Source organism: Heptranchias perlo, chromosome 33 (assembly GCF_035084215.1).
Source record: "Heptranchias perlo isolate sHepPer1 chromosome 33, sHepPer1.hap1, whole genome shotgun sequence".
Classification (NCBI taxonomy): domain Eukaryota; kingdom Metazoa; phylum Chordata; class Chondrichthyes; order Hexanchiformes; family Hexanchidae; genus Heptranchias; species Heptranchias perlo.
Genome location: NC_090357.1, coordinates 678,785 through 703,970, shown reverse-complemented (window position 1 = coordinate 703,970; position 25,186 = coordinate 678,785). Strand labels below are relative to the sequence as shown.

General features: G+C 52.1%; 1 protein-coding gene across 7 annotated transcripts in view; it reads left to right on the top strand.

Annotated features, from left to right (window-relative positions):
• Nucleotides 1-25,186, top strand: part of LOC137301363 (T-cell surface glycoprotein CD3 delta chain-like) — a 68,962-nt gene that overhangs the window by 14,751 nt on the left and 29,025 nt on the right. For 4 of the 7 annotated variants that reach the window (XM_067970814.1, XM_067970815.1, XM_067970813.1 and 1 more), the window contains one exon: nt 1,178-2,941. The exons of 1 other annotated variant lie outside the window; for it this stretch is intronic. In XM_067970814.1, the coding sequence (XP_067826915.1) occupies nt 1,178-1,240 (63 nt within the window). In that variant the 3' untranslated portion in view covers nt 1,241-2,941. Of the gene's footprint in view, nt 1-1,177; nt 2,942-16,036; nt 16,058-17,837; nt 18,033-18,575; nt 18,708-21,397; nt 21,451-22,493; nt 23,122-25,186 lie in introns of those variants that run through there. 2 more of the 7 variants (XM_067970811.1, XM_067970812.1) reach the window with 1 other exon arrangement.

The window sequence follows — 25,186 nt, the reverse complement described above, 5'->3', positions numbered from 1 at the left end:
TCTCGCCACCAATAAACTTCCAGGATCGTTCTCTGAATTCCCCTAATTGTTCTTCCTCCCAAACAGTTTGAGTTTTGGCCCTGATTAAAGTGCGACCCTCAGTGCACGTGCACTGACACAAACATTGGGGAAAGCTTGCAGCAGTGTCTGGATATCTGCCCCATGGATCAATTCAGATTTGTTGCTCCATTGGGCACATGTTGCTGGCAACCTGCCATCAAGATGGATTTTGAAAGTTGGGATGTAGGTAACTAACTGGCATCTGGTGCCATACAGCCTGGGCATGTCTCTGCTCTGCGTGTCTGTGTCTCTGGGCGTGTATCTGGGCCGACTCCAACCAATCACAACACAAGAGCTGAGATATGAGAACACTAAAGGCTGTGTAGGAGGAGCTGCCATTTATTGGTTTGGTGCCTTTGATGGAGTGTTAAATTCATACACAGTGCTGTATAGAAATGATATGGAGCTCCCCTGTGTGAATTATGTACATGGGCAACAAGGCATTAACAAACCATGTCAAATACTTGCCGGGTATTGAGACTCTCCACCTCAGACACCAACCTCCAATCAGGATCCAGGTTTGGAAAGGATGGCGTAATGCTCAGTGAAGCCAATCATTGATGAGTCATGGGTAACACTAACTGATTGGCTCTCCCCAAGCTGTGAAGACCCAAAACAAGGGCCATGGTGGGAAAAATGGAGGAAAAATTCACATATCTCCTGTAAGGTAGGAGCTTAAAAGAATTCCACTAAATTGGGGGAGTATTTTATATGGAAAACACTTATTCCTCCATGAAACCAGTTACATGGCACATGTCACAGGTGTGGGAGGACACCTGCTCCCAGGCCTCTGCCAAAGGTGTTCTTTCAATGGCCAGTAAGAGGTGTAGACAAATGGCCAGGATGCCTTCCTTCCTGAGGGAAACCTTTGCTCAGCGTCTCTGTCCTGTGCTCACTGTGTGGAGTGTTGGGAGGGTTAGGGCTGGGGTTAGTACTCTGTGCACAGTCAGTGCGGAGTAAGAGATTTGTAAGAATGTCGATATAACGGACAGCATGGGCTGACTGGAAACTCTGTGGCCGTCCCATTGTATCTGCTTTGTGGAATTAAGGCAGTAAATAATTCTTCACGTTTTCTTTGAATTCTGAATTGTAACACTATCTTTTTCTTTTGTGTCAGGATCTTGGGAAGCGAAGAGCCAGCTGTGAATATAGTGAGCTCGCCCCCCGCCTGAAAATATAAAATACAGACATGGCAGTGATTCAAAAATCACCACAGCCCATAGACTTTCAGCCAGTTAGCCTCACTTATCTCTTCTGTTTGTTGATTTTGTGCTGTTAGAACATTTTTGTAACCTTTTGGCCTGCACCAGTTCAGCGCAGTCACACTGACGTGTTCAAACCCCAGGCTTATTACTTGTGTCGTGCTCCGCACTCTATCAGTGTAGAAACATGTTAATACCTTGCTAGGGAATTCCTTTGGCTGTAATTTTACCGGGGACATTTTATAGATTAACAGTTCTCTACACCGATCGCACAGTGCTGTTCAGTGTGTGTTTATTGCAGCTGTTGTATCGTAGAATGCTTTATTAGTGGCTAGACCAGGGTTGGGGGATGTACTGAGGGGACCCCACGGAATAATCTTGCTCCATGAAACTGAGGAGTTTGTTTCAGTTTCCCAAAGATGCATTTCTTTCATAAAAGAGCTGGAAAACCTTTATTTTTTTCTGTATGCAGTACATTGCTTTCTAATTCATGCTTTTTAAAACATTTTTGGTTGTGTTACTGAATTGATTTATTGCTCCCGCTGCCTTGCACTGTCTGTCCTTGCCTGCTTTTAGAAAGTTTTTTAAGCTTTTCTTCTAAAACATTTTTTTGGGTGTTTACAATGCTGAGAAGTGGCGGAAAATGTAGATTTAAACCACCTATTTAGCTTAAAGTGTCAGTACAGGACTAGAGGTCAAAGGGTAATGCTTATTTGGAATAGAAGCTCCCAGGCAACTGATTCCTCCCGAGAGGAGCTGGGAATGTTCCCGTTCGGATACGGGACTGAAGATTATACGGATTAGTGTAGACAGGGACAATCACTTTGTTAGTTCACAAAAGGCTAATGTCAGATAAACAACTCAGCAGGGCCGAGAAATACAAGCATGGGAGTGATATCAGGAAACACTTCTTCCCATAAAGGATCAGCAATGCGTGGACTGGAGAGTGGAGGCAATCACTCTGGAGTCATTCAGGAGGCTGTTAGATGCTGCGATGGGGGTCCTGGGGTTCCAGAGAAGGATGAGCTGGAGGGGACGAGTGACTTCCCCCACTTTTACTCACCATCGTGAATGAAGTGTGCTGTTGTGGACCGACAGGTGCTCGGTGGGATTAAACAAACACAAGAAGTGTTTACATGTGCCCCATCCCCTGGGGGGTGGAGTCTCTTCAAACCCAAATTCTAGAATAGAGTATTGAGCTTGTGAGGATGGACAGATGACCGAGAGTTTGGCTTTTCATGTCTTGCTTCAGTAACACAGCACACTGCACCTCACACAGAGCGTGGGCTAATTTAACTTCTGGCACGTGTAAATTGGGTATTATTGCATCCTCCGCCTGTCGCACACCTCTCCCACTAAAGTCAATAGAAAGAGAAGTCGGGAGTGATAAGAACATAAATAGGAGCAGGAGTTGGCCGTATGAGCCCTCGAGCCTGCTCGGGTGTGTGACGGGCGGGTGTGTAATGGCCAGCTGATCCAATAACGCCCATATTTCAATAAACCAAAGGTTAAAATGACCCCAGTGTCGGACCTCGTGCTTCACTGGGTTGCACAGCCCTGGTTTCTCTCCACACTCTCTGTTGTGTTTATGTTTTGTCACTGATTCGCTGTTATTAATTTTTCATTTGGGGGTTTGTAGACTTTGAGAACCCTGAAATAAAATGACTGGAACTCCCACACATTGTGAATGTGCCTCTGATCTGTTTGTAATCAAAACACAACACCGCGGGAGACAGGAGTAGTGATGCTCAGCTTTTATATATTGAGTACCAGTGGGTAATTGGAAATCAAAACAGAAAATGCTGAAGACACTTTATGTATAAACCACCTGAACTCCTCGATTGGATTCCAGCCTGTAACTGTCTCCCGGGTATCTGTTATTCTATATATAAACCCCCCGAACCCCTGGATTAGATTTGTCTGTATCTTGCTCCTGGGTATCCAAGCCCAATTCGATTGCAGGCTGGGATTTTCCTGAACTGTGAAGTTCTGTATATAACTGACTGAGCCATCATTACGCTCTCCTCCCCCATCATGAACCTGACTGAAGATGGAAAGCTGTGACTGGACACACCACATGATTCATGTTCCACCTGCACACGGCTGTGAGCTGTCCAAACCGTCAGCAGCGCACTGGGCTTGTGCGTTCTGCGGGAGTCGCTGAGTGAGCCAAAATGGAAGAAAGCAGATCTAATACCGATTGTAAAATAGCGTCTAGTGTTGATATCTGCTCTATGTTCTGGGGCTGGCTGGAGATAAGCACAAACAGTGCAGCTAATGAAAGCTGGCAGCTGGGAGAGGAAGTAGGTGGTGGGGATGTGGGCGTGAAGAAAAGCAGGTCAATGATGTGAGTGGGAGGTGAACATATTATCAGATATTGAGACTGTCACTCGGTGCAGCATCACATCCACCTCGTGCCAACTGTCAAAGGCTGCCTTTCAAACTTGGCAGAATCGTCGAATTTCCAATAATAAACAATTACAATGAATAATGAGGGTGTGAGGTGCACACTGTTGCCTCTGACACACTGGGTGTGAACACTCTCAGGTGTATCAGGTGGAGGTGAGCTGGGATCCACAGAAGGTGAGGAGGGGATTGGAAGGGCAGAAAGCTCCCAAGGGTCTGCCCATCCGCGCGCCTGAAAACACCCAGGAACCTGGGAGCAGCGTCTCGACCCCCACCTGGGGCCTCCGATAGTCAGACAAAAAACACAGAATCCAACAGGACAGCCCCAAACAATCCTTCCAGATGTGGGTACGGAGTGGATCACGAGGAGGATCCAAACAAGGGGAAGGGCAGAAGAAGAAATAATTCAAACACTTGAATATTGTTCAGTGTTTTAGTGCAATGGACAAAGCAGAGAATATGCTGATCCCCCTCTGCCCACCCCGCCCAGGGGCACTGAGGCCAACAGTTCAGGCCATAGGGTTGACGAGGAGTGATGAGCGAGCTCAGCGTTCCTCCTGGTCTGTATGTTCAGTATCACTACTGTAACTCGTTACACTCCCTGCACTGATCCTGTAACTCGTTACACACCCTGCACTGATCCTGTAACTCGTTACACACCCTGCACTGATCCTGTAACTCGTTACTCACCCTGCACTGATCCTGTAACTCGTTACTCACCCTGCACTGATCCTGTAACTCGTTACTCACTCTGCACTGATCCTGTAACTCGTTACTCACCCTGCACTGATCCTGTAACTCATGACACAACCTGCACTGATCCTGTAACTCGTTACACACCCTGCACTGATCCTGTAACTCGTTACACAACCTGCACTGATCCTGTAACACGTTACACACCCTGCACTGATCCTGTAACTCGTTACTCACCCTGCACTGATCCTGTAACTCGTTACTCACCCTGCACTGATCCTGTAACTCGTTACACACCCTGCACTGATCCTGTAACTCGTTACACACTCTGCACTGATCCTGTAACTCGTTACACACTCTGCACTGATCCTGTAACTCGTTACTCACCCTGCACTGATCCTGTAACTCGTTACTCACCCTGCACTGATCCTGTAACTCGTTACTCACCCTGCACTGATCCTGTAATTCGTTACTCACCCTGCACTGATCCTGTAACTCGTTACTCACCCTGCACTGATCCTGTAACTCGTTACTCACCCTGCACTGATCCTGTAACTCGTTACACAACCTGCACTGATCCTGTAACTCGTTACACACTCTGCACTGATCCTGTAACTCGTTACTCACCCTGCACTGATCCTGTAACTCGTTACTCACCCTGCACTGATCCTGTAACTCGTTACTCACCCTGCACTGATCCTGTAACTCATTACACACCCTGCACTGATCCTGTAACTCGTTACTCACCCTGCACTGATCCTGTAACTCGTTACTCCCCCTGCATTGATCCTGTAACTCGTTACACACCCTGCACTGATCCTGTAACTCGTTACTCACCCTGCACTGATCCTGTAACTCGTTACTGCCCCTGCATTGATCCTGTAACTCGTTACACACCCTGCACTGATCCTGTAACTCGTTACTCACCCTGCACTGATCCTGTAACTCGTTACCCACTCTGCACTGATCCTGTAACTCGCTACTCACCCTGCACTGATCCTGTAACTCGTTACACACCCTGCACTGATCCTGTAACTCGTTACACACCCTGCACTGATCCTGTAACTCGTTACTCACTGTGCACTGATCCTGTAACTCGTTACACAACCTGCACTGATCCTGTAACTCGTTACTCACTCTGCACTGATCCTGTAACTCGTTACTCACTCTGCACTGATCCTGTAACTCGTTACACACCCTGCACTGATCCTGTAACTCGTTACTCACTCTGCACTGATCCTGTAACTCGTTACACAACCTGCACTGATCCTGTAACTCGTTACTCACCCTGCACTGATCCTGTAACTCGTTACACACCCTGCACTGATCCTGTAACTCGTTACACACCATGCACTGATCCTGTAACTCGTTACACACCCTGCACTGATCCTGTAACTCGTTACTCACCCTGCACTGATCCTGTAACTCGTTACTCACCCTGCACTGATCCTGTAACTCGTTACTCACTCTGCACTGATCCTGTAACTCGTTACTCACCCAGCACTGATCCTGTAACTCGTTACTCACTCTGCACTGATCCTGTAACTCGTTACTCACCCTGCACTGATCCTGTAACTCGTTACTCACTCTGCACTGATCCTGTAACTCGTTACTCACCCTGCACTGATCCTGTAACTCGTTACTCACTCTGCACTGATCCTGTAACTCGTTACACACCCTGCACTGATCCTGTAACTCGTTACTCACTCTGCACTGATCCTGTAACTCGTTACTCACCCTGCACTGATCCTGTAACTCGTTACACACCCTGCACTGATCCTGTAACTCGTTACACACTCTGCACTGATCCTGTAACTCATTACTCACCCTGCACTGATCCTGTAACTCGTTACTCACCCTGCACTGATCCTGTAACTCGTTACACACCCTGCACTGATCCTGTAACTCGTTACTCACTCTGCACTGATCCTGTAACTCGTTACTCACCCTGCACTGATCCTGTAACTCGTTACTCACCCTGCACTGATCCTGTAACTCGTTACTCACCCTGCACTGATCCTGTAACTCATTACTCACCCTGCACTGATCCTGTAACTCGTTACACACCCTGCACTGATCCTGTAACTCGTTACTCACCCTGCACTGATCCTGTAACTCATTACACACCCTGCACTGATCCTGTAACTCGTTACTCACCCTGCACTGATCCTGTAACTCATTACACACCCTGCACTGATCCTGTAACTCGTTACTCACCCTGCACTGATCCTGTAACTCATTACACACCCTGCACTGATCCTGTAACTCGTTACTCACCCTGCACTGATCCTGTAACTCGTTACTCACCCTGCACTGATCCTGTAACTCGTTACACACTCTGCACTGATCCTGTAACTCGTTACTCACCCTGCACTGATCCTGTAACTCGTTACTCACCCTGCACTGATCCTGTAACTCGTTACTCACCCTGCACTGATCCTGTAACTCGTTACTCACCCTGCACTGATCCTGTAACTCATTACTCACCCTGCACTGATCCTGTAACTCGTTACTCACCCTGCACTGATCCTGTAACTCATTACTCACCCTGCACTGATCCTGTAACTCGTTACTCACCCTGCACTGATCCTGTAACTCGTTACTCACTCTGCACTGATCCTGTAACTCGTTACTCACTCTGCACTGATCCTGTAACTCGTTACTCACCCTGCACTGATCCTGTAACTCATTACACACCCTGCACTGATCCTGTAACTCGTTACTCACCCTGCACTGATCCTGTAACTCGTTACTCACTCTGCACTGATCCTGTAACTCGTTACTCACCCTGCACTGATCCTGTAACTCATTACACACCCTGCACTGATCCTGTAACTCGTTACTCACCCTGCACTGATCCTGTAACTCGTTACTCACCCTGCACTGATCCTGTAACTCGTTACTCACTCTGCACTGATCCTGTAACTCGTTACTCACCCTGCACTGATCCTGTAACTCATGACACAACCTGCACTGATCCTGTAACTCGTTACTCACCCTGCACTGATCCTGTAACTCGTTACTCACTCTGCACTGATCCTGTAACTCGTTACTCACCCTGCACTGATCCTGTAACTCATGACACAACCTGCACTGATCCTGTAACTCGTTACACACCCTGCACTGATCCTGTAACTCGTTACACAACCTGCACTGATCCTGTAACACGTTACACACCCTGCACTGATCCTGTAACTCGTTACTCACCCTGCACTGATCCTGTAACTCGTTACTCACCCTGCACTGATCCTGTAACTCGTTACACACCCTGCACTGATCCTGTAACTCGTTACACACTCTGCACTGATCCTGTAACTCGTTACACACCCTGCACTGATCCTGTAACTCGTTACACACCCTGCACTGATCCTGTAACTCGTTACTCACCCTGCACTGATCCTGTAACTCGTTACTCACCCTGCACTGATCCTGTAACTCGTTACTCACTCTGCACTGATCCTGTAACTCGTTACTCACCCTGCACTGATCCTGTAACTCATGACACAACCTGCACTGATCCTGTAACTCGTTACACACCCTGCACTGATCCTGTAACTCGTTACACAACCTGCACTGATCCTGTAACACGTTACACACCCTGCACTGATCCTGTAACTCGTTACTCACCCTGCACTGATCCTGTAACTCGTTACTCACCCTGCACTGATCCTGTAACTCGTTACACACCCTGCACTGATCCTGTAACTCGTTACACACTCTGCACTGATCCTGTAACTCGTTACACACTCTGCACTGATCCTGTAACTCGTTACTCACCCTGCACTGATCCTGTAACTCGTTACTCACCCTGCACTGATCCTGTAACTCGTTACTCACCCTGCACTGATCCTGTAATTCGTTACTCACCCTGCACTGATCCTGTAACTCGTTACTCACCCTGCACTGATCCTGTAACTCGTTACTCACCCTGCACTGATCCTGTAACTCGTTACACAACCTGCACTGATCCTGTAACTCGTTACACACTCTGCACTGATCCTGTAACTCGTTACTCACCCTGCACTGATCCTGTAACTCGTTACTCACCCTGCACTGATCCTGTAACTCGTTACTCACCCTGCACTGATCCTGTAACTCATTACACACCCTGCACTGATCCTGTAACTCGTTACTCACCCTGCACTGATCCTGTAACTCGTTACTCCCCCTGCATTGATCCTGTAACTCGTTACACACCCTGCACTGATCCTGTAACTCGTTACTCACCCTGCACTGATCCTGTAACTCGTTACTGCCCCTGCATTGATCCTGTAACTCGTTACACACCCTGCACTGATCCTGTAACTCGTTACTCACCCTGCACTGATCCTGTAACTCGTTACCCACTCTGCACTGATCCTGTAACTCGCTACTCACCCTGCACTGATCCTGTAACTCGTTACACACCCTGCACTGATCCTGTAACTCGTTACACACCCTGCACTGATCCTGTAACTCGTTACTCACTGTGCACTGATCCTGTAACTCGTTACACAACCTGCACTGATCCTGTAACTCGTTACTCACTCTGCACTGATCCTGTAACTCGTTACTCACTCTGCACTGATCCTGTAACTCGTTACACACCCTGCACTGATCCTGTAACTCGTTACTCACTCTGCACTGATCCTGTAACTCGTTACACAACCTGCACTGATCCTGTAACTCGTTACTCACCCTGCACTGATCCTGTAACTCGTTACACACCCTGCACTGATCCTGTAACTCGTTACACACCATGCACTGATCCTGTAACTCGTTACACACCCTGCACTGATCCTGTAACTCGTTACTCACCCTGCACTGATCCTGTAACTCGTTACTCACCCTGCACTGATCCTGTAACTCGTTACTCACTCTGCACTGATCCTGTAACTCGTTACTCACCCAGCACTGATCCTGTAACTCGTTACTCACTCTGCACTGATCCTGTAACTCGTTACTCACCCTGCACTGATCCTGTAACTCGTTACTCACTCTGCACTGATCCTGTAACTCGTTACTCACCCTGCACTGATCCTGTAACTCGTTACTCACTCTGCACTGATCCTGTAACTCGTTACACACCCTGCACTGATCCTGTAACTCGTTACTCACTCTGCACTGATCCTGTAACTCGTTACTCACCCTGCACTGATCCTGTAACTCGTTACACACCCTGCACTGATCCTGTAACTCGTTACACACTCTGCACTGATCCTGTAACTCATTACTCACCCTGCACTGATCCTGTAACTCGTTACTCACCCTGCACTGATCCTGTAACTCGTTACACACCCTGCACTGATCCTGTAACTCGTTACTCACTCTGCACTGATCCTGTAACTCGTTACTCACCCTGCACTGATCCTGTAACTCGTTACTCACCCTGCACTGATCCTGTAACTCGTTACTCACCCTGCACTGATCCTGTAACTCATTACTCACCCTGCACTGATCCTGTAACTCGTTACACACCCTGCACTGATCCTGTAACTCGTTACTCACCCTGCACTGATCCTGTAACTCATTACACACCCTGCACTGATCCTGTAACTCGTTACTCACCCTGCACTGATCCTGTAACTCATTACACACCCTGCACTGATCCTGTAACTCGTTACTCACCCTGCACTGATCCTGTAACTCATTACACACCCTGCACTGATCCTGTAACTCGTTACTCACCCTGCACTGATCCTGTAACTCGTTACTCACCCTGCACTGATCCTGTAACTCGTTACACACTCTGCACTGATCCTGTAACTCGTTACTCACCCTGCACTGATCCTGTAACTCGTTACTCACCCTGCACTGATCCTGTAACTCGTTACTCACCCTGCACTGATCCTGTAACTCGTTACTCACCCTGCACTGATCCTGTAACTCATTACTCACCCTGCACTGATCCTGTAACTCGTTACTCACCCTGCACTGATCCTGTAACTCATTACTCACCCTGCACTGATCCTGTAACTCGTTACTCACCCTGCACTGATCCTGTAACTCGTTACTCACTCTGCACTGATCCTGTAACTCGTTACTCACTCTGCACTGATCCTGTAACTCGTTACTCACCCTGCACTGATCCTGTAACTCATTACACACCCTGCACTGATCCTGTAACTCGTTACTCACCCTGCACTGATCCTGTAACTCGTTACTCACTCTGCACTGATCCTGTAACTCGTTACTCACCCTGCACTGATCCTGTAACTCATTACACACCCTGCACTGATCCTGTAACTCGTTACTCACCCTGCACTGATCCTGTAACTCGTTACTCGCCCTGCACTGATCCTGTAACTCGTTACTCGCCCTGCACTGATCCTGTAACTCGTTACTCACTCTCAATTATATCTTACTCTGTGTGTAACGCAGCAATGATCCTGCAACATGTGATTCACATTAATATTGTATCCTGCGATCAGTGTTTCAGGAGACTCATGTACTCGACACTCTACTTCTTCAATACTAGTGCTCCTCTGAACTTTCCTCTCATTCTTCCTCTGTTCTAACTATTCCATTCTCTAATCTCTTCCTTCTCTCTGTTTCCTCACTGTGTTGAAATCTCACTGACTGTCTCCTATTCTAAACCGTTCTTTCAGAACTGCAGAACTGATCTCACCTTTTTGGATTTCACACTAGATATTCTCCTCATCACTGCCCACTGTCCTCACATCCCTTATGAACAGTAGCGTGCCTTCACCCACACATGAACAAAGAGCAGGAGGAGGCCATTCAGCCCTTCGAGACTGCTCTGCCATTTGATAAGATCATGGCTGATCTGATTGTGACCTCAACCCTACTTTCCCGTCTACCTACTATAACCTTTGACTCCCTTTTTAATCAGGAATCGATTCGACAATATCTGGGTAAAAGATGTTAATACACTCTCATTTATGTTAACACATTAAGTTAAGAACCATTCAGGTAATATTATAAAATGACACACAGGACATTGGTTCTAAGACTGAAATCAGTGACACTTTGTCTTTCACAAACTATCCTGTCCTATTGATACTACTCTAATAATCAAATTGTCACCTGTCTGTATCATTTTGCAGCATACGAAGCAAAGGCTAAATACAAAGAGCAAACAAAAAACTTGCACTGCAATAAAACTCAGCCTCTGAGTCAGAAGGTCGTGGGTTTAATCCTGACTCAACGGACATGAGCCCATAATCCAGGCTGACATTCCAGTGCAGTACTGAGGGAGCGCCGCACTGTCGGAGGGTCAGTACTGAGGGAGCGCCGCACTGTCGGAGGGTCAGTACTGAGGGAGCGCCGCACTGTCGGAGGGTCAGTACTGAGGGAGCGCCGCACTGTCGGAGGGTCAGTACTGAGGGAGCGCCGCACTGTCGGAGGGTCAGTACTGAGGGAGCGCCGCACTGTCGGAGGGTCAGTACTGAGGGAGCGCCGCACTGTCGGAGGGTCAGTACTGAGGGAGCGCCGCACTGTCGGAGGGTCAGTACTGAGGGAGCGCCGCACTGTCGGAGGGTCAGTACTGAGGGAGCGCCGCACTGTCGGAGGGTCAGTACTGAGGGAGCGCCGCACTGTCGGAGGGTCAGTACTGAGGGAGCGCCGCACTGTCGGAGGGTCAGTACTGAGGGAGCGCCGCACTGTCGGAGGGTCAGTACTGAGGGAGCGCCGCACTGTCGGAGGGTCAGTACTGAGGGAGCGCCGCACTGTCGGAGGGTCAGTACTGAGGGAGCGCCGCACTGTCGGAGGGTCAGTACTGAGGGAGCGCTGCACTGTCGGAGGGTCAGTACTGAGGGAGCGCCGCACTTTCGGGGGGTCAGTACTGAGGGAGCGCTGCACTGTCGGAGGGTCAGTACTGAGGGAGTGCTTCACTGTCGGAGGGTCAGTACTGAGGGAGCGCCGCACTGTCGGAGGGTCAGTACTGAGGGAGTGCCGCACTGTCGGAGGGTCAGTACTGAGGGAGTGCCGCACTGTCGGAGGGTCAGTACTGAGGGAGTGCCTCACTGTCGGAGGGTCAGTACTGAGGGAGTGCCGCACTGTCGGAGGGTCAGTACTGAGGGAGTGCTTCACTGTCGGAGGGTCAGTACTGAGGGAGTGCTGCACTGTCGGAGGGTCAGTACTGAGGGAGCGCCGCACTGTCGGAGGGTCAGTACTGAGGGAGCGCTGCACTGTCGGAGGGTCAGTACTGAGGGAGTGCTGCACTGTTGGAGGGTCAGTACTGAGTGGGTGCTGCACTGTCGGAGGTGCCATTTTTCAGGTGAGATGTTAAAACGGGGCCCTGTCTGTCTTCTGAGGTGGGTGTCAAAGGTCCCATGGTCACTATTTTGAAGACGAGTAGGGGGGAGTTCTCCCCGGTGTCCTGGCCAATATTTATCCCTCAACCAACGTCACTAAAACAGATTATCTGGTCATTATCACATTGCTGTTTGTGGGATCTTGCTGTGCACAAATTAGCTGCTGAATTTCCCACATTACAACAGTGACTATAGATAGTTTTGCATTGGCTGTAAAATACTTTAGGACGTCCTGATTTTGTGAAAGCCGCTGTACAAATGGAAGTTAATTTTTCTTCTTTTACTCACTAAGTTATCTCAATCTTCTCTCCTCCTCTACAGGATTCACTTGGACTTCTCCCTAAAACGTGTATTATTGCCTCCTGATATGTGGAATGAAGGGTGTGAGTCTGTGAACAGGATTAAATCTCTCTCGTTAACATCTAACTTCTCAATGTGAACGACAATTTACTTGTATTAAATAAATACTTGATGGCAAAGAGTTCAGAGAGCAACAGAGAGGCAGTGACTGTTGCAGTGTTTCTCCATTTCTATCAGAGGGACCGCTGATAACAGCAGCTCATCAGTGATTGTCTGATAAAGTCAGTCTTTGTTCACACACCAGCTTCTAACCTCCGCCTTCAGTTTCCGAGGCAGTCCTCGAGTGAGCTCCGTCAACTCGCTGTCAGGTGAATTGGGCAAGTTACTGGCCAGAAATCCAGGAGGGAAAGGGTTAATCCCAGTGCTGATGTGTCACTTTCACTGAAAATTGATGGTTTAATCTGTCTGCAGTTAAATTACTTCAATGTTTGATGCTGTTTGTTATATTTAGATATTCTTTAATGATTTTTTTTGCTGAAATTTCCTACATGACGATACTTCAAAATTACTTCATTGGTTGTAAATTGGTTTGAGGTGTCCCGAGGTGGTGAAAAATTCGGTTTAAAGTTCTTTCCCTCTTTTACTGCTGATTTACCTCAATCTCTCTCCTACTCTGTTGGACCGTGATCTTATCCTGTCGACATGATTCACACACATCAACTGTCGACAGCCAGAAATCTCCGGAATGTGACATTCACAAATAAGCAGCTAGTTGAGGTTCTGAACCCATCGGTAGATTATTCAGGAGCCTCAAAGAGCAAATTTGTATCTTCTTTTCTGGAACACTTTTGAATTATGATTTTCTCATCAAACTAATGTGACAATGAAACGCCTGTTATATCCACAGAGAGAAAACAGGGCAGTAAAAGCAGAGAGTGTGCAGTGTTTATCGGGGAGTCTGAGCATCTCCCCATGTGACAGTCACTATCACTGCGTCCCGAACACAGAGCAATGACGGCTTGGTGTTTGTTCTGTGAAGTGAGAGGGAGGATGAAGGGTTTGCCTGATTCTACACCAGCCTTGTTAGTCGGAAGGCTCAGTTAGCCCATTAATGTTCAATAGTGGTTCTGTTACTGGACTAATAATCCAGAAAACATGAGTTCAAATCCCACCCGGGCAGTTTGAGAATTTAAATTCAGTTTTAAAAATCTGGAAATAAAAAGGCGGGGTCAGTAACAGTGACCATGAAGCTGTCAGATTGACGTAAAATCCCAACTGGTTCATTAATGTCCTTTAGGGAAGGAAACCTGCCGTCCTTCCCCGGTCTGGGCCTATACGTGACTCCAGTGTTCTTTCTCGAATGTTCAGTTAAAGCTGTTCCTGAGATTCTGGTGTTAGATTTTGATGGAAATCACCAATCAAATCCTGAGCTTAACCCTTTCTGTTTCTGGAATTTTCTGTCACTTCAGAAGGAGGCCATTCAGCCCCTCGAGCCTGTTCTGCCGTTCAATTAGATCACGACTGATCTGGATCTTAACTCCAATTACCTGCCTTTCCTTCGTATCCCCAGAAACCCTCACCCAACAAACTCTGATGGAATCGATGAACAGTTTATCATTTCATGTGCATTAATAAAATAAACCGTATCTCTTATTTTTTTTAATTTAAAGAAAAATGTCGTATGAATGTTGTTTTTATTGAGAGAGAGCAATCAATAAGACTGGGAGCGAAATATGTTTAACTTTCTCCCCTAAGTGTTGATAATCGAGCTCCCTCAAACCTGCCCCAACTACACACCTTAATCCCTCAATCTCAGGCCTTCACTTCCTTCACAGTTTGATTTTTATCCTTTTGGGTCCTCTCAGTGAGATTTATAATTCAGTGCGAACTGATTGGATTGGGAGCAGTTTTGCTCTGGGCTCAGGCCCACTCGGGCCAGGATGCCAGATCCCAGACTCACTTCTCGTGGGACCCTCACACCCAAAGGAGAGAAAGGAGACCCCTGCCCGCAGTCTCGGCTGGATGGAACCCACGTTTAACTCCTGTACAAACCTGTCCCTGCCCATCTCCCAATCTCACTTACTGATCGTTGCAGCTACTTAAAATTTTCGCAATTCGATTTTTGAACAGCACTTTTGAAAAGCTGTGGTTATTCTCATCCTTTATCAGGTAAAACAAACAATGAAAGTATTTATCCCCAGTTTTCCCTCGTCCCCTCCTGGCTCAGACAGGGGTCCAGTTCCGTAGAATGGACTCGAGTGGATAGTGGAATAATTTACACAACAGTTGGAAGCTGTGATAAAGGGACTGAACAGAACACAGAAACAGGAGGAGGCCATTCAGCCCCTCGAGCCTGTTTCGCCATTCAATTAGATCAGGGCTGATCTGTATCTTAACCCCATTTTCCTGCCTTTGCTCCATATCCCTGCGTACTCTTACCCAACAAAAATCCAATGATCTCAGACTTGAAAATTACAACTGACCCCCAACATCCACAGCCTTTTGGGGGGAGAGTTCCAGGTTTCCACTCCCCTTTGTGTGAAAAGTGCTTCCTGATTCGCTCCTAAATGGCCGAGCTCTAATTTTAAGATTAAGATCAGCCATGATCTAATTGAATGGTGGAACAGGCTCAAGGGGCTGAATGGCCTCCTCCTGATACTACACCAAAGGAAATAGTTTCTCTCTATCAAACCTCTTTATCATTTTAAGCACCTCGATAAGATCGCCTCTCAATCTTCTAAAACCAAGAGAATGTGAGCAATGTGTGTGTAACAGCTCCTCATAATTTAACCCTTTAAGCACTGGAAGGGCTTCAATGGACCAAACTCTCTCGTCAGCCTTTATCTTATGATCCTGTCAATTTAGTAATTTTCTGGTTCTGTACTTGGCCTGTGGAAAGTGCTGCAGATCTGGCTGGTGGGGGAGGGGGAGTTTGCTCGTCTATTGGTGACACCTTCAGAGCAGAAACTCATCCTGTTGTAATGTTACCAACACATTGTTCCAACAGAACATCTAAAGGTCCCCTTTGTCATCTCTGAGATAATGTTGTAAAATACAAGCTATTTGGCCAGGATTGCCAACATCTTGACGACCAAATCATTGTTTTTCTTTTCATTTCAGGGTTTGCTGGGGCTGAAATCAGTAAGTGTCTTTTTCTGTATTATTGTCAGTGAATTACATTTTGGGGATAGTCTACAGAGTTAAACTTTCTTTCAGTAGAGAGAAGAGAATTGAGAGGGAAGGTAATCCATATTGTAACATTCTGAGGGGAATGGATACTCAGATCTAAGGTTATTTAGCGTAAACTCCGAGCTAGAGGGACATTAATGAACCGCAACCAAGAACTAATCCTTTCCACCGGGCAGTAGATATGTGTGATCCAGACTCCCACCAGCAGCGGATGGTGAATCAATCAACTCCTTCAACGAGGAACTGGATAAATATCTGGTTAGTGATGGGGTTGGAGATTGGAGACTCAGATGGCCAAAAACTCCATGAAGCATCAATGTCTCCACTCCCACAGGGACCAAAATAATGGAAGGTGCCAATTGGCCAGGGTTGGAAAATAGAGTGTGAGTGTAAACAGATATCTCAGGACCCCTTGGTGATCAGAGTACTTGTGCAGAGCTTTCCCTTGGAAGATTAAATGGGTGGGGTATCGGGTACATGGAATGTGGAAGGAGTAGGATTGATAGAATGAATGACCTTTTCTTGTTCTAGACTTTCTACTGCTCTGAATGGTGAGGTGAGGGGGGAGTCCGTGAAGCAAGGAATTGTACCCCCCGGGGGCCTGGTTTTGGGGTGAAGTGGGGTTGTGGTCACAGCACGTGCCTGAAGCAGGAGGCCCGAGATTGGGCCTCAGGCCTCCCTAACATTATCGGGAGAGCTACTGATTGCTCCTCCGCAGGCAGCTGGCCTGTTTAAAGAAGATTAATTTTGGGTTGAGAACCTTGCTGGAAATGGCCTGAAGATAAATCCCGGGAGGGGGACGATCGGCATGATGTGGAATCGGGGGGAGAATTCCTGATCATCCGTGTTCCACGGCAACAATTACGCAAATTGGCTGCTGCGTTTCCTACATCACAACAGTGACCACACGTCAAAAATACTTCATTGGCTGTAAAGCGCTTTGGGATGTGCCAACAAGCTATTCGACCATGCATGGGGATTAACATGTCAAAGCCCAAACCCGACATCCAATCATACAGGAGCCTAAATTTAACATGGTTGTGTCTGTATTGATGAGATGGTGGGAGTGGTGCAGGGCGTGGGCGGGCAGGGCGTGGGCGGGCAGGGCGTGGGCGGGCAGGGCGTGGGCGGGCAGGGCATTGGGCGGGCAGGGCGTGGGCGGGCAGGGCGTGGGCGGGCAGGGCGTGGGCGGGCAGGGCATTGGGCGGGCAGGGCATTGGGCGGGCAGGGCGTGGGTGGGCAGGGCATTGGGCGGGCAGGGCGTGGGCGGGCAGGGCATTGGGTGGGCAGGGCATTGGGCGGGCAGGGCATTGGGCGGGCAGGGCGTGGGCGGGCAGGGCATTGGGCGGGCAGGGCGTGGGCGGGCAGGGCATTGGGCGGGCAGGGCGTGGGCGGGCAGGGCATTGGGCAGGCAGGGCGTGGGCGGGCAGGGCGTGGGTGGGCAGGGCATTGGGTGGGCAGGGCATTGGGCGGGCAGGGCGTGGGCGGGCAGGGCGTGGGCGGGCAGGGCATTGGGCGGGCAGGGCGTGGGTGGGCAGGGCATTGGGTGGGCAGGGCATTGGGCGGGCAGGGCGTGGGCGGGCAGGGTTTGCTCACACACATAATGCAAGTCCTTTCTTTTTTTCTCTTTTTACTGCACTTCAAAGTAGTTGATTTTATGTGAAGTGTTTTGAGCTGTTTGTGAGAGGCCATAAAGTGCTGTGGAAAACCAAGCCTTTCGTTTCTTTCCCAGAGTTAACATCAAATGGAACGACTATCACATTGAACTGTGATCCAAAAGTCAACGTAACGATCAAAAGAAGCTTGGAGAAGGTCCCCAGAGAGACAGCATCCCACTCCCTGACAATATCGAAAACCTCCAATACCAACGGGGATGAATACAGCTGCACAGATAGTACTGACAGCCGTGCTTTCATCTTCATCAAACGTAGGTCACAAAGTCTTCCTCCATTTTGTCCAAGGAGCATTTCATAGAAACATAGAATCTTACAGCACAGAAGGAGGCCATCGTGCCTGTGCCGGCTCTTTGAAAGAGCTTTCCAATTAGTCCCACTCCCCCGCTGTCAAACCTTTTCTTGTTTGTGGGTGAGCTGTTCTAAGACCAATGAGACGTTGCCCTTCCCACTGATGATAAATGATCTGATCTGATTGTCGTCTTTGAGTCTCGGGTTTGCAAACAAGATGGTCAAATTCCCAAATGAAGACGATGCCTTTTACCCTTCGTTTTAGACACAATCTGTTGCTGTCCAATATCCAGTGGTTAATGTGCCGGCCTGTGCACCATTGCACGGGGTCCAATCCCTGATCTGTGTTGAATTAGATGATCTTAGTCCGGGTGGAGCAAGGAGTTAAATTCTTGAGTTTTGACCCCAGGTTTGACCTCTGCTTTGACCCCTGGTTTGGCCCCAGGGTTGACCCCTGGTTTGACCCCAGGTTTGTATTCTGTGACCGCTTCTGCCTCTGCTTTCAGTTTGCCGGAACTGCGTGGATGTTGACGCGGGGACAGTCGCGGGGATTGTGATCGGAGATATTGTCGCCACGATTCTCATCGCTGTGGCCGTTTACTCCATTTCCACTCCGGCCAGAGTCAAGCAACACCAAGGTAGGACAGGCTTCTTTGGTCTGTGACGCCATGTTCTGACTGTACAGCAGCTGTTAGTAAGTGGACACAAAGTCACCGACAGCTTATAACTCGGGACTATATTCACACGTTGCCACGTCACACAGGAATGGGCAATAAAATTAGGGATGGGCAATAAATGCCGGCCTCGCCAGCGACGCCCACATCCCATGAACGAATAAAAAAAAGATGTGCCAACAAGTTAGTCAACCAGAGAAGGGGGCTTAATACACCCAAGCTCAAACCCGACATCCAATCACACACGAGCCTAAATTGAACATCGTTGTGTCTGTATTGATGAGATGGTGGAGCGGGGCAGGGCATCGGCCACGCACAGTTTGCTCACACATGACATCGGTCGAGAACAACCCAACACCGTGATAATATTACAGGGGAGGTCCCTCAATGGGTCCCACTCTCACCTCTGATTCAGAAGGTCATGGGTTCAAGTCCCAGTCCTGAGATTTGAACACAAAATCTAGGTCAACATTCCCAGTGCAGTACTGAGGGAGCGCTGCACTGTCGGAGGGTCAGTACTGAGGGAGCGCTGCACTGTCGGAGGGTCGGTGCTGAGGGAGCGCTGCACTGTCGGAGAGTCAGTACTGAGGGAGCGCTGCACTGTCGGAGGGTCAGTACTGAGGGAGTGCTGCACTGTCGGAGGGTCAGTACTGAGGGAGCGCTGCACTGTCGGAGGGTCGGTGCTGAGGGAGCGCCGCACTGTCGGAGGGTCAGTACTGAGGGAGCGCTGCACTGTCGGAGGGTCAGTACTGAGGGAGTGCTGCACTGTCGGAGGGTCAGTACTGAGGGAGTGCTGCACTTTCGGAGGGTCAGTACTGAGGGAGTGCTGCATGGTTGGAGGGTCAGTACTGAGGGAGCACTGCACTGTCGGAGGGTCAGTACTGAGGGAGCGCTGCACTGTCGGAGGGTCAGTACTGAGGGAGCGCCGCACTGTCGGAGGGTCAGTACTGAGGGAGCGCCGCACTGTCGGGGGGTCAGTACTGAGGGAGCGCTGCACTGTCGGAGGGTCAGTACTGAGGGAGCGCTGCACTGTCGGGGGGTCAGTACTGAGGGAGCGCTGCATTGTCGGGGGGTCAGTACTGAGGGAGCGTTGCACTGTCGGGGGGTCAGTACTGAGGGAGCGTTGCACTGTCGGAGGGTCAGTACTGAGGGAGCGCTGCACTGTCGGAGGGTCAGTACTGAGGGAGTGCTGCACTTTCGGAGGGTCAGTACTGAGGGAGTGCTGCATGGTTGGAGGGTCAGTAGTGAGGGAGCACTGCACTGTCGGAGGGTCAGTACTGAGGGAGTGCTGCACTGTCGGAGGGTCAGTACTGAGGGAGCGCTGCACTGTCGGAGGGTCGGTGCTGAGGGAGCGCTGCACTGTCGGAGAGTCAGTACTGAGGGAGCGCTGCACTGTCGGAGGGTCAGTACTGAGGGAGTGCTGCACTGTCGGAGGGTCAGTACTGAGGGAGCGCTGCACTGTCGGAGGGTCGGTGCTGAGGGAGCGCCGCACTGTCGGAGGGTCAGTACTGAGGGAGCGCTGCACTGTCGGAGGGTCAGTACTGAGGGAGTGCTGCACTGTCGGAGGGTCAGTACTGAGGGAGTGCTGCACTTTCGGAGGGTCAGTACTGAGGGAGTGCTGCATGGTTGGAGGGTCAGTACTGAGGGAGCACTGCACTGTCGGAGGGTCAGTACTGAGGGAGCGCTGCACTGTCGGAGGGTCAGTACTGAGGGAGCGCCGCACTGTCGGAGGGTCAGTACTGAGGGAGCGCCGCACTGTCGGTGGGGTCAGTACTGAGGGAGCGCTGCACTGTCGGAGGGTCAGTACTGAGGGAGCGCTGCACTGTCGGGGGGTCAGTACTGAGGGAGCGCTGCATTGTCGGGGGGTCAGTACTGAGGGAGCGTTGCACTGTCGGGGGGTCAGTACTGAGGGAGCGTTGCACTGTCGGAGGGTCAGTACTGAGGGAGCGCTGCACTGTCGGAGGGTCAGTACTGAGGGAGTGCTGCACTTTCGGAGGGTCAGTACTGAGGGAGTGCTGCATGGTTGGAGGGTCAGTAGTGAGGGAGCACTGCACTGTCGGAGGGTCAGTACTGAGGGAGTGCTGCACTGTCGGAGGGTCAGTACTGAGGGAGCGCTGCACTGTCGGAGGGTCAGTACTGAGGGAGCGGTGCACTGTAGGAGGGTCAGTACTGAGGGAGCGCCGCACTGTCGGAGGGTCAGTACTGAGGGAGCGCCGCACTGTCGGAGGGTCAGTACTGAGGGAGCGCCGCACTGTCGGAGGGTCAGTACTGAGGGAGCGCCGCACTGTCGGAGCTGTCATCTATCGGATGAGATGTTAAACCGAGGCCCTGTTTGCCCTCTCAGGTGGATGTAAAAGATCCCATGGTCACTATTTGAAGAAGAGCAGGGAAGTTCTCCCCGGTGTCCTGGTCAATATTTATCCCTCAACCAACGTCACTAAAACAGATTATCTGGTCATTATCATATTGCTGTTTGTGGGATCTTGCTGTGCACAAAATTAGCTGCTGTGTTTCCTACATTACAACAGTGACTACACTTCAAAAACACTTTGTTGGCTGTAAAGTACTTTGAGCGTCCTGAGGATGTGTAAGGTGTTGGAGAAATATAAGTCTTTTCTTTGTTATCGCTGACTGTTCTCTGCTTTTTGTTCCAGCTTCTGACCGACAGGCACTGGTCCCAAATGATGCCACCAGTAAAATTTACTCAGTAAGTGAAGGGATCAATGGAAGTTTCAAAGCTTCACACGTGTGATGTTGGGGAAGGACTGGGTTGGGCTCAGCTGATAGAGTTCAGGCCAATCAGCAAATAAATCTGATGGGAGAAGAAACTCGAAAATCTAACCCTTGAGAAGCTCCATGGAAAAAATGCACTGAGCCCGAGAGAGAAGGAAAATCCCAGGCTCGGTCCCAGGCTCGATCCCAGGCTCGGTCCCAGGCTCAGTCCCAGGCTTGATCCCAGGCTCAGTCCCAGGGCCTGTGCTCGGCTCGTGAGCTCAGGTGGTTTGGCAGTTAAGGTGCTGCTCACCTCAGTGGCCAATGTTCCCAACTCTCAGTCCTGCTGGGAATGGTGGCGAATGGGGAATGGGGGAATGGGGAATAGGGGGTTAGGGAATGGGGGTGCGGGGGATGGGGGATGAGGGATGGGGTGATGGGGGTGCGGGGGATGGGGGATGGGGGTGCGGGGGATGGGGGTGCGGGGGATGGGGGTGCGGGGGATGGGGGATGAGGGATGGGGTGATGGGGGTGCGGGGGATGGGGGATGGGGGTGCGGGGGATGGGGGTGCGGGGGATGGGGGTTGGGGGATGGGGGTCCGGGGGTGCGGGGGGTGCGGGATGGGGGTGCGGGGGGTGGGGGTCCGGGGGGTGGGGGTGCGGGGGGTGGGGGTGCGGGGGGTGTGGGGGGTGCGGGGGGTGGGGGTGTGGGGGGTGCGGGGGGTTGGGGTGCGGGGGTGGGGGTGCGGGGGTGGGGGATGGGGGTTGGGGGATGGGGGTTGGGGGATGGGGGTGCGGGGGTTGGGGGATGGGGGTGCGGGGGTGGGGGATGGGGGGGTGCGGGGGATGGGGGTGCGGGGGATGGGGGTGGGGGATGGGGGGGTGGGGGATGGGGGGATGGGGGTGGGGGCCTGAACCCCAGTGAGAGTCGGACCTTTGGAACAGCAGGGGAGAGAATCCAATGTGAGATTTACGATGCTCTAATTGGCTGTTTGTTGAGGGTCACATGTTCCTGAACGGCTTCTCTTTCCGTCACAGGGAATTAAACAAAGTGACCGTCAGGAATACAGTGAACTGGAGCCCAGGAGGAAGAAATGAACTCAGCTCCATCTCATGGACGAGGCTGTTTCTCGATCAGTCCATTACCGCGATTTTAAAGCTGCTTTTGTAAACTTTGAATAATTAGAGGGAAGGCCCAGGGAAAGACATCATCAAACTCAATAAACCACTGTGAGATCTCGGCCTGTTCTCCCAGAGACAGAGGCCTCAATTTTAACGCCCCCACCCCACAGAGGGGGGAGGTGGAGGAGGGGGGAGGTGGAGGGGGAGGGGGAGGAGGAGGGAGAGGGTGGAGGGGGAGTGTCCTATTCAGGCCCCACAAGGAACCCTCGGGCCCGCTCCCAATCACCATTCCCTCTGGACCCCCTCCCCTGACTGTCTGAGACCTCCTACAGGATTCAGCACAGGGGGTGATGAAGTTTCGGAGTTGTGGGGGGACCGCCTGTTAGTTATCAGTTTCTGTGCAGGATATTTTAACCCTTTCAGCAGTGAGTTGCCGGGCCAGCGAGCAGTTCTGGCTTCCCGAAGGTGACCTGCTCACGGCCCCATTGCTGTGGCTGTGGAGAGTTACAGATTGTGGCCCAGATCATGGTGACCTCAGGATGGGGGAGGGGGGTGACCCGGGGGTGGGGGGGCTGTGACCCTGGGGAGGGGGGGTGACCCGGGGGAGGGGGGGTGACCTGGGGTGGGGGAGGGGGGGTGACCCGGGGGGGGGCTGTGACCCTGGGGAGGGGGTGACCCGGGGGGGGGGGGTGACCCGGGGTGGGGGAGGGGGTGACCCGGGGGGGGGGGACTGTGACCCTGGGGAGGGGGTGACCCGGGGGGGGGGGGGTGACCCGGGGTGGGGGAGGGGGGGTGACCCGGGGTGGGGGAGGGGGTGACCCGGGGTGGGTGACCCGGGGGGGGGGGTGTGACCCGGGGTGGGTGACCCGGGGGGGGGGGGACTGTGACCCTGGGGAGGGGGGGTGACCCGGGGCGGGGGGGGGGTGACCCGGGGTGGGGGAGGGGGTGACCCGGGGGGGGGGGGGGACTGTGACCCTGGGGAGGGGGTGACCCGGGGGGGGGGTGACCCGGGGTGGGGGAGGGGGGGTGACCCGGGGTGGGGGAGGGGGTGACCCGGGGTGGGTGACCCGGGGGGGGGGGGTGTGACCCGGGGTGTGTGACCCGGGGGGGGGGGGAACTGTGACCCTGGGGAGGGGGTGACCCGGGGCGGGGGGGGGGGTGACCCGGGGTGGGGGAGGGGGTGACCCGGGGTGGGTGACCCGGGGGGGTGGTGACCCGGGGTGGGGGAGGGGGTGACCCGGGGTGGGTGACCCGGGGGGGGGGGGTGACCCGGGGTGGGGGAGGGGGTGACCCGGGGTGGGTGACCCGGGGGGGGGGGGTGTGACCCGGGGTGGGTGACCCGGGGGGGGGGGGACTGTGACCCTGGGGAGGGGGGGTGACCCGGGGCGGGGGGGGGGTGACCCGGGGTGGGGGAGGGGGTGACCCGGGGGGGGGGGGGGACTGTGACCCTGGGGAGGGGGTGACCCGGGGGGGGGGTGACCCGGGGTGGGTGACCCGGGGTGGGTGACCCGGGGGGGTGGTGACCCGGGGTGGGTGACCCGGTGGGGGGGGGGGGGTGACCCGGGGTGGGTGACCCGGTGGGGGGGGGGGGTGACCCGGGGTGGGTGACCCGGTGGGGGGGGGGGGGTGACCCGGGGTGGGTGACCCGGGGGGGGGGGGGTGACCCGGGGTGGGGGAGGGGGTGACCCGGGGGTGGGGGAGGGGGTGACCCGGGGTGGGTGACCCGGGGGGGGGTGGGGGTGACCCGGGGTGGGTGACCCGGTGGGGGGGGGGGGGGTGACCCGGGGTGGGTGACCCGGGGGGGGGGGGTGACCCGGGGTGGGGGAGGGGGTGACCCGGGGGTGGGTGACCCGGGGGGGGGGGGTGACCCGGGGTGGGTGACCCGGGGGGGGGGGGAGGGGCTGTGACCCGGGGGCACCAACAGGGGAAGGAAAATCAATTCAAACTGAGGGGAGGCAGGAAGTGCTCGAGTGGCCAATGACTGAGCTGGGATCTTATTACGAGGTTTTATTTTACGCCTGGGCTGAGTTCCATTCTCTCACTCCCAGGATCCAACTCACAAACTCTGTCCTCTGGTTAAGACAGTTTGCTTCTGTTTCTGATAATTTGTGTGTCTAACTATCAATAAACTGCTGTGTCTCAGAACAAACCCTCCTCCAGTCTCTGAACGTCTCTGGAGGTGAAATTTCCTCATGTTCACCGGTGTAACTTCGACAGAAACCCTGTTAATCAGAAAATTCTGCACAAGTTGTGGGGGAGAAATTCACCCCCCCCCCCGTTAGTCTGCGTGAACTCGACGCTAACCATGTCCAACCAATGGAGAGCAGGGAGAGCAATAAAGCCCACAGGGTGTAAAATCAGAACAGTCAGTGATCAGACCCCCCTCAGATCTCGAACACTGAGTCTAGACCCCCCTCAGACCTCGAACACTGAGTCTAGACCCCCCTCAGATCTCGAACACTGAGTCTAGACCCCCCTCAGATCTCGAACACTGAGTCTAGACCCCCCTCAGATCTCGAACACTGAGTCTAGACCCCCCTCAGATCTCGAACACTGAGTCTAGACCCCCCTCAGATCTCGAACACTGAGTCTAGACCCCCCTCAGATCT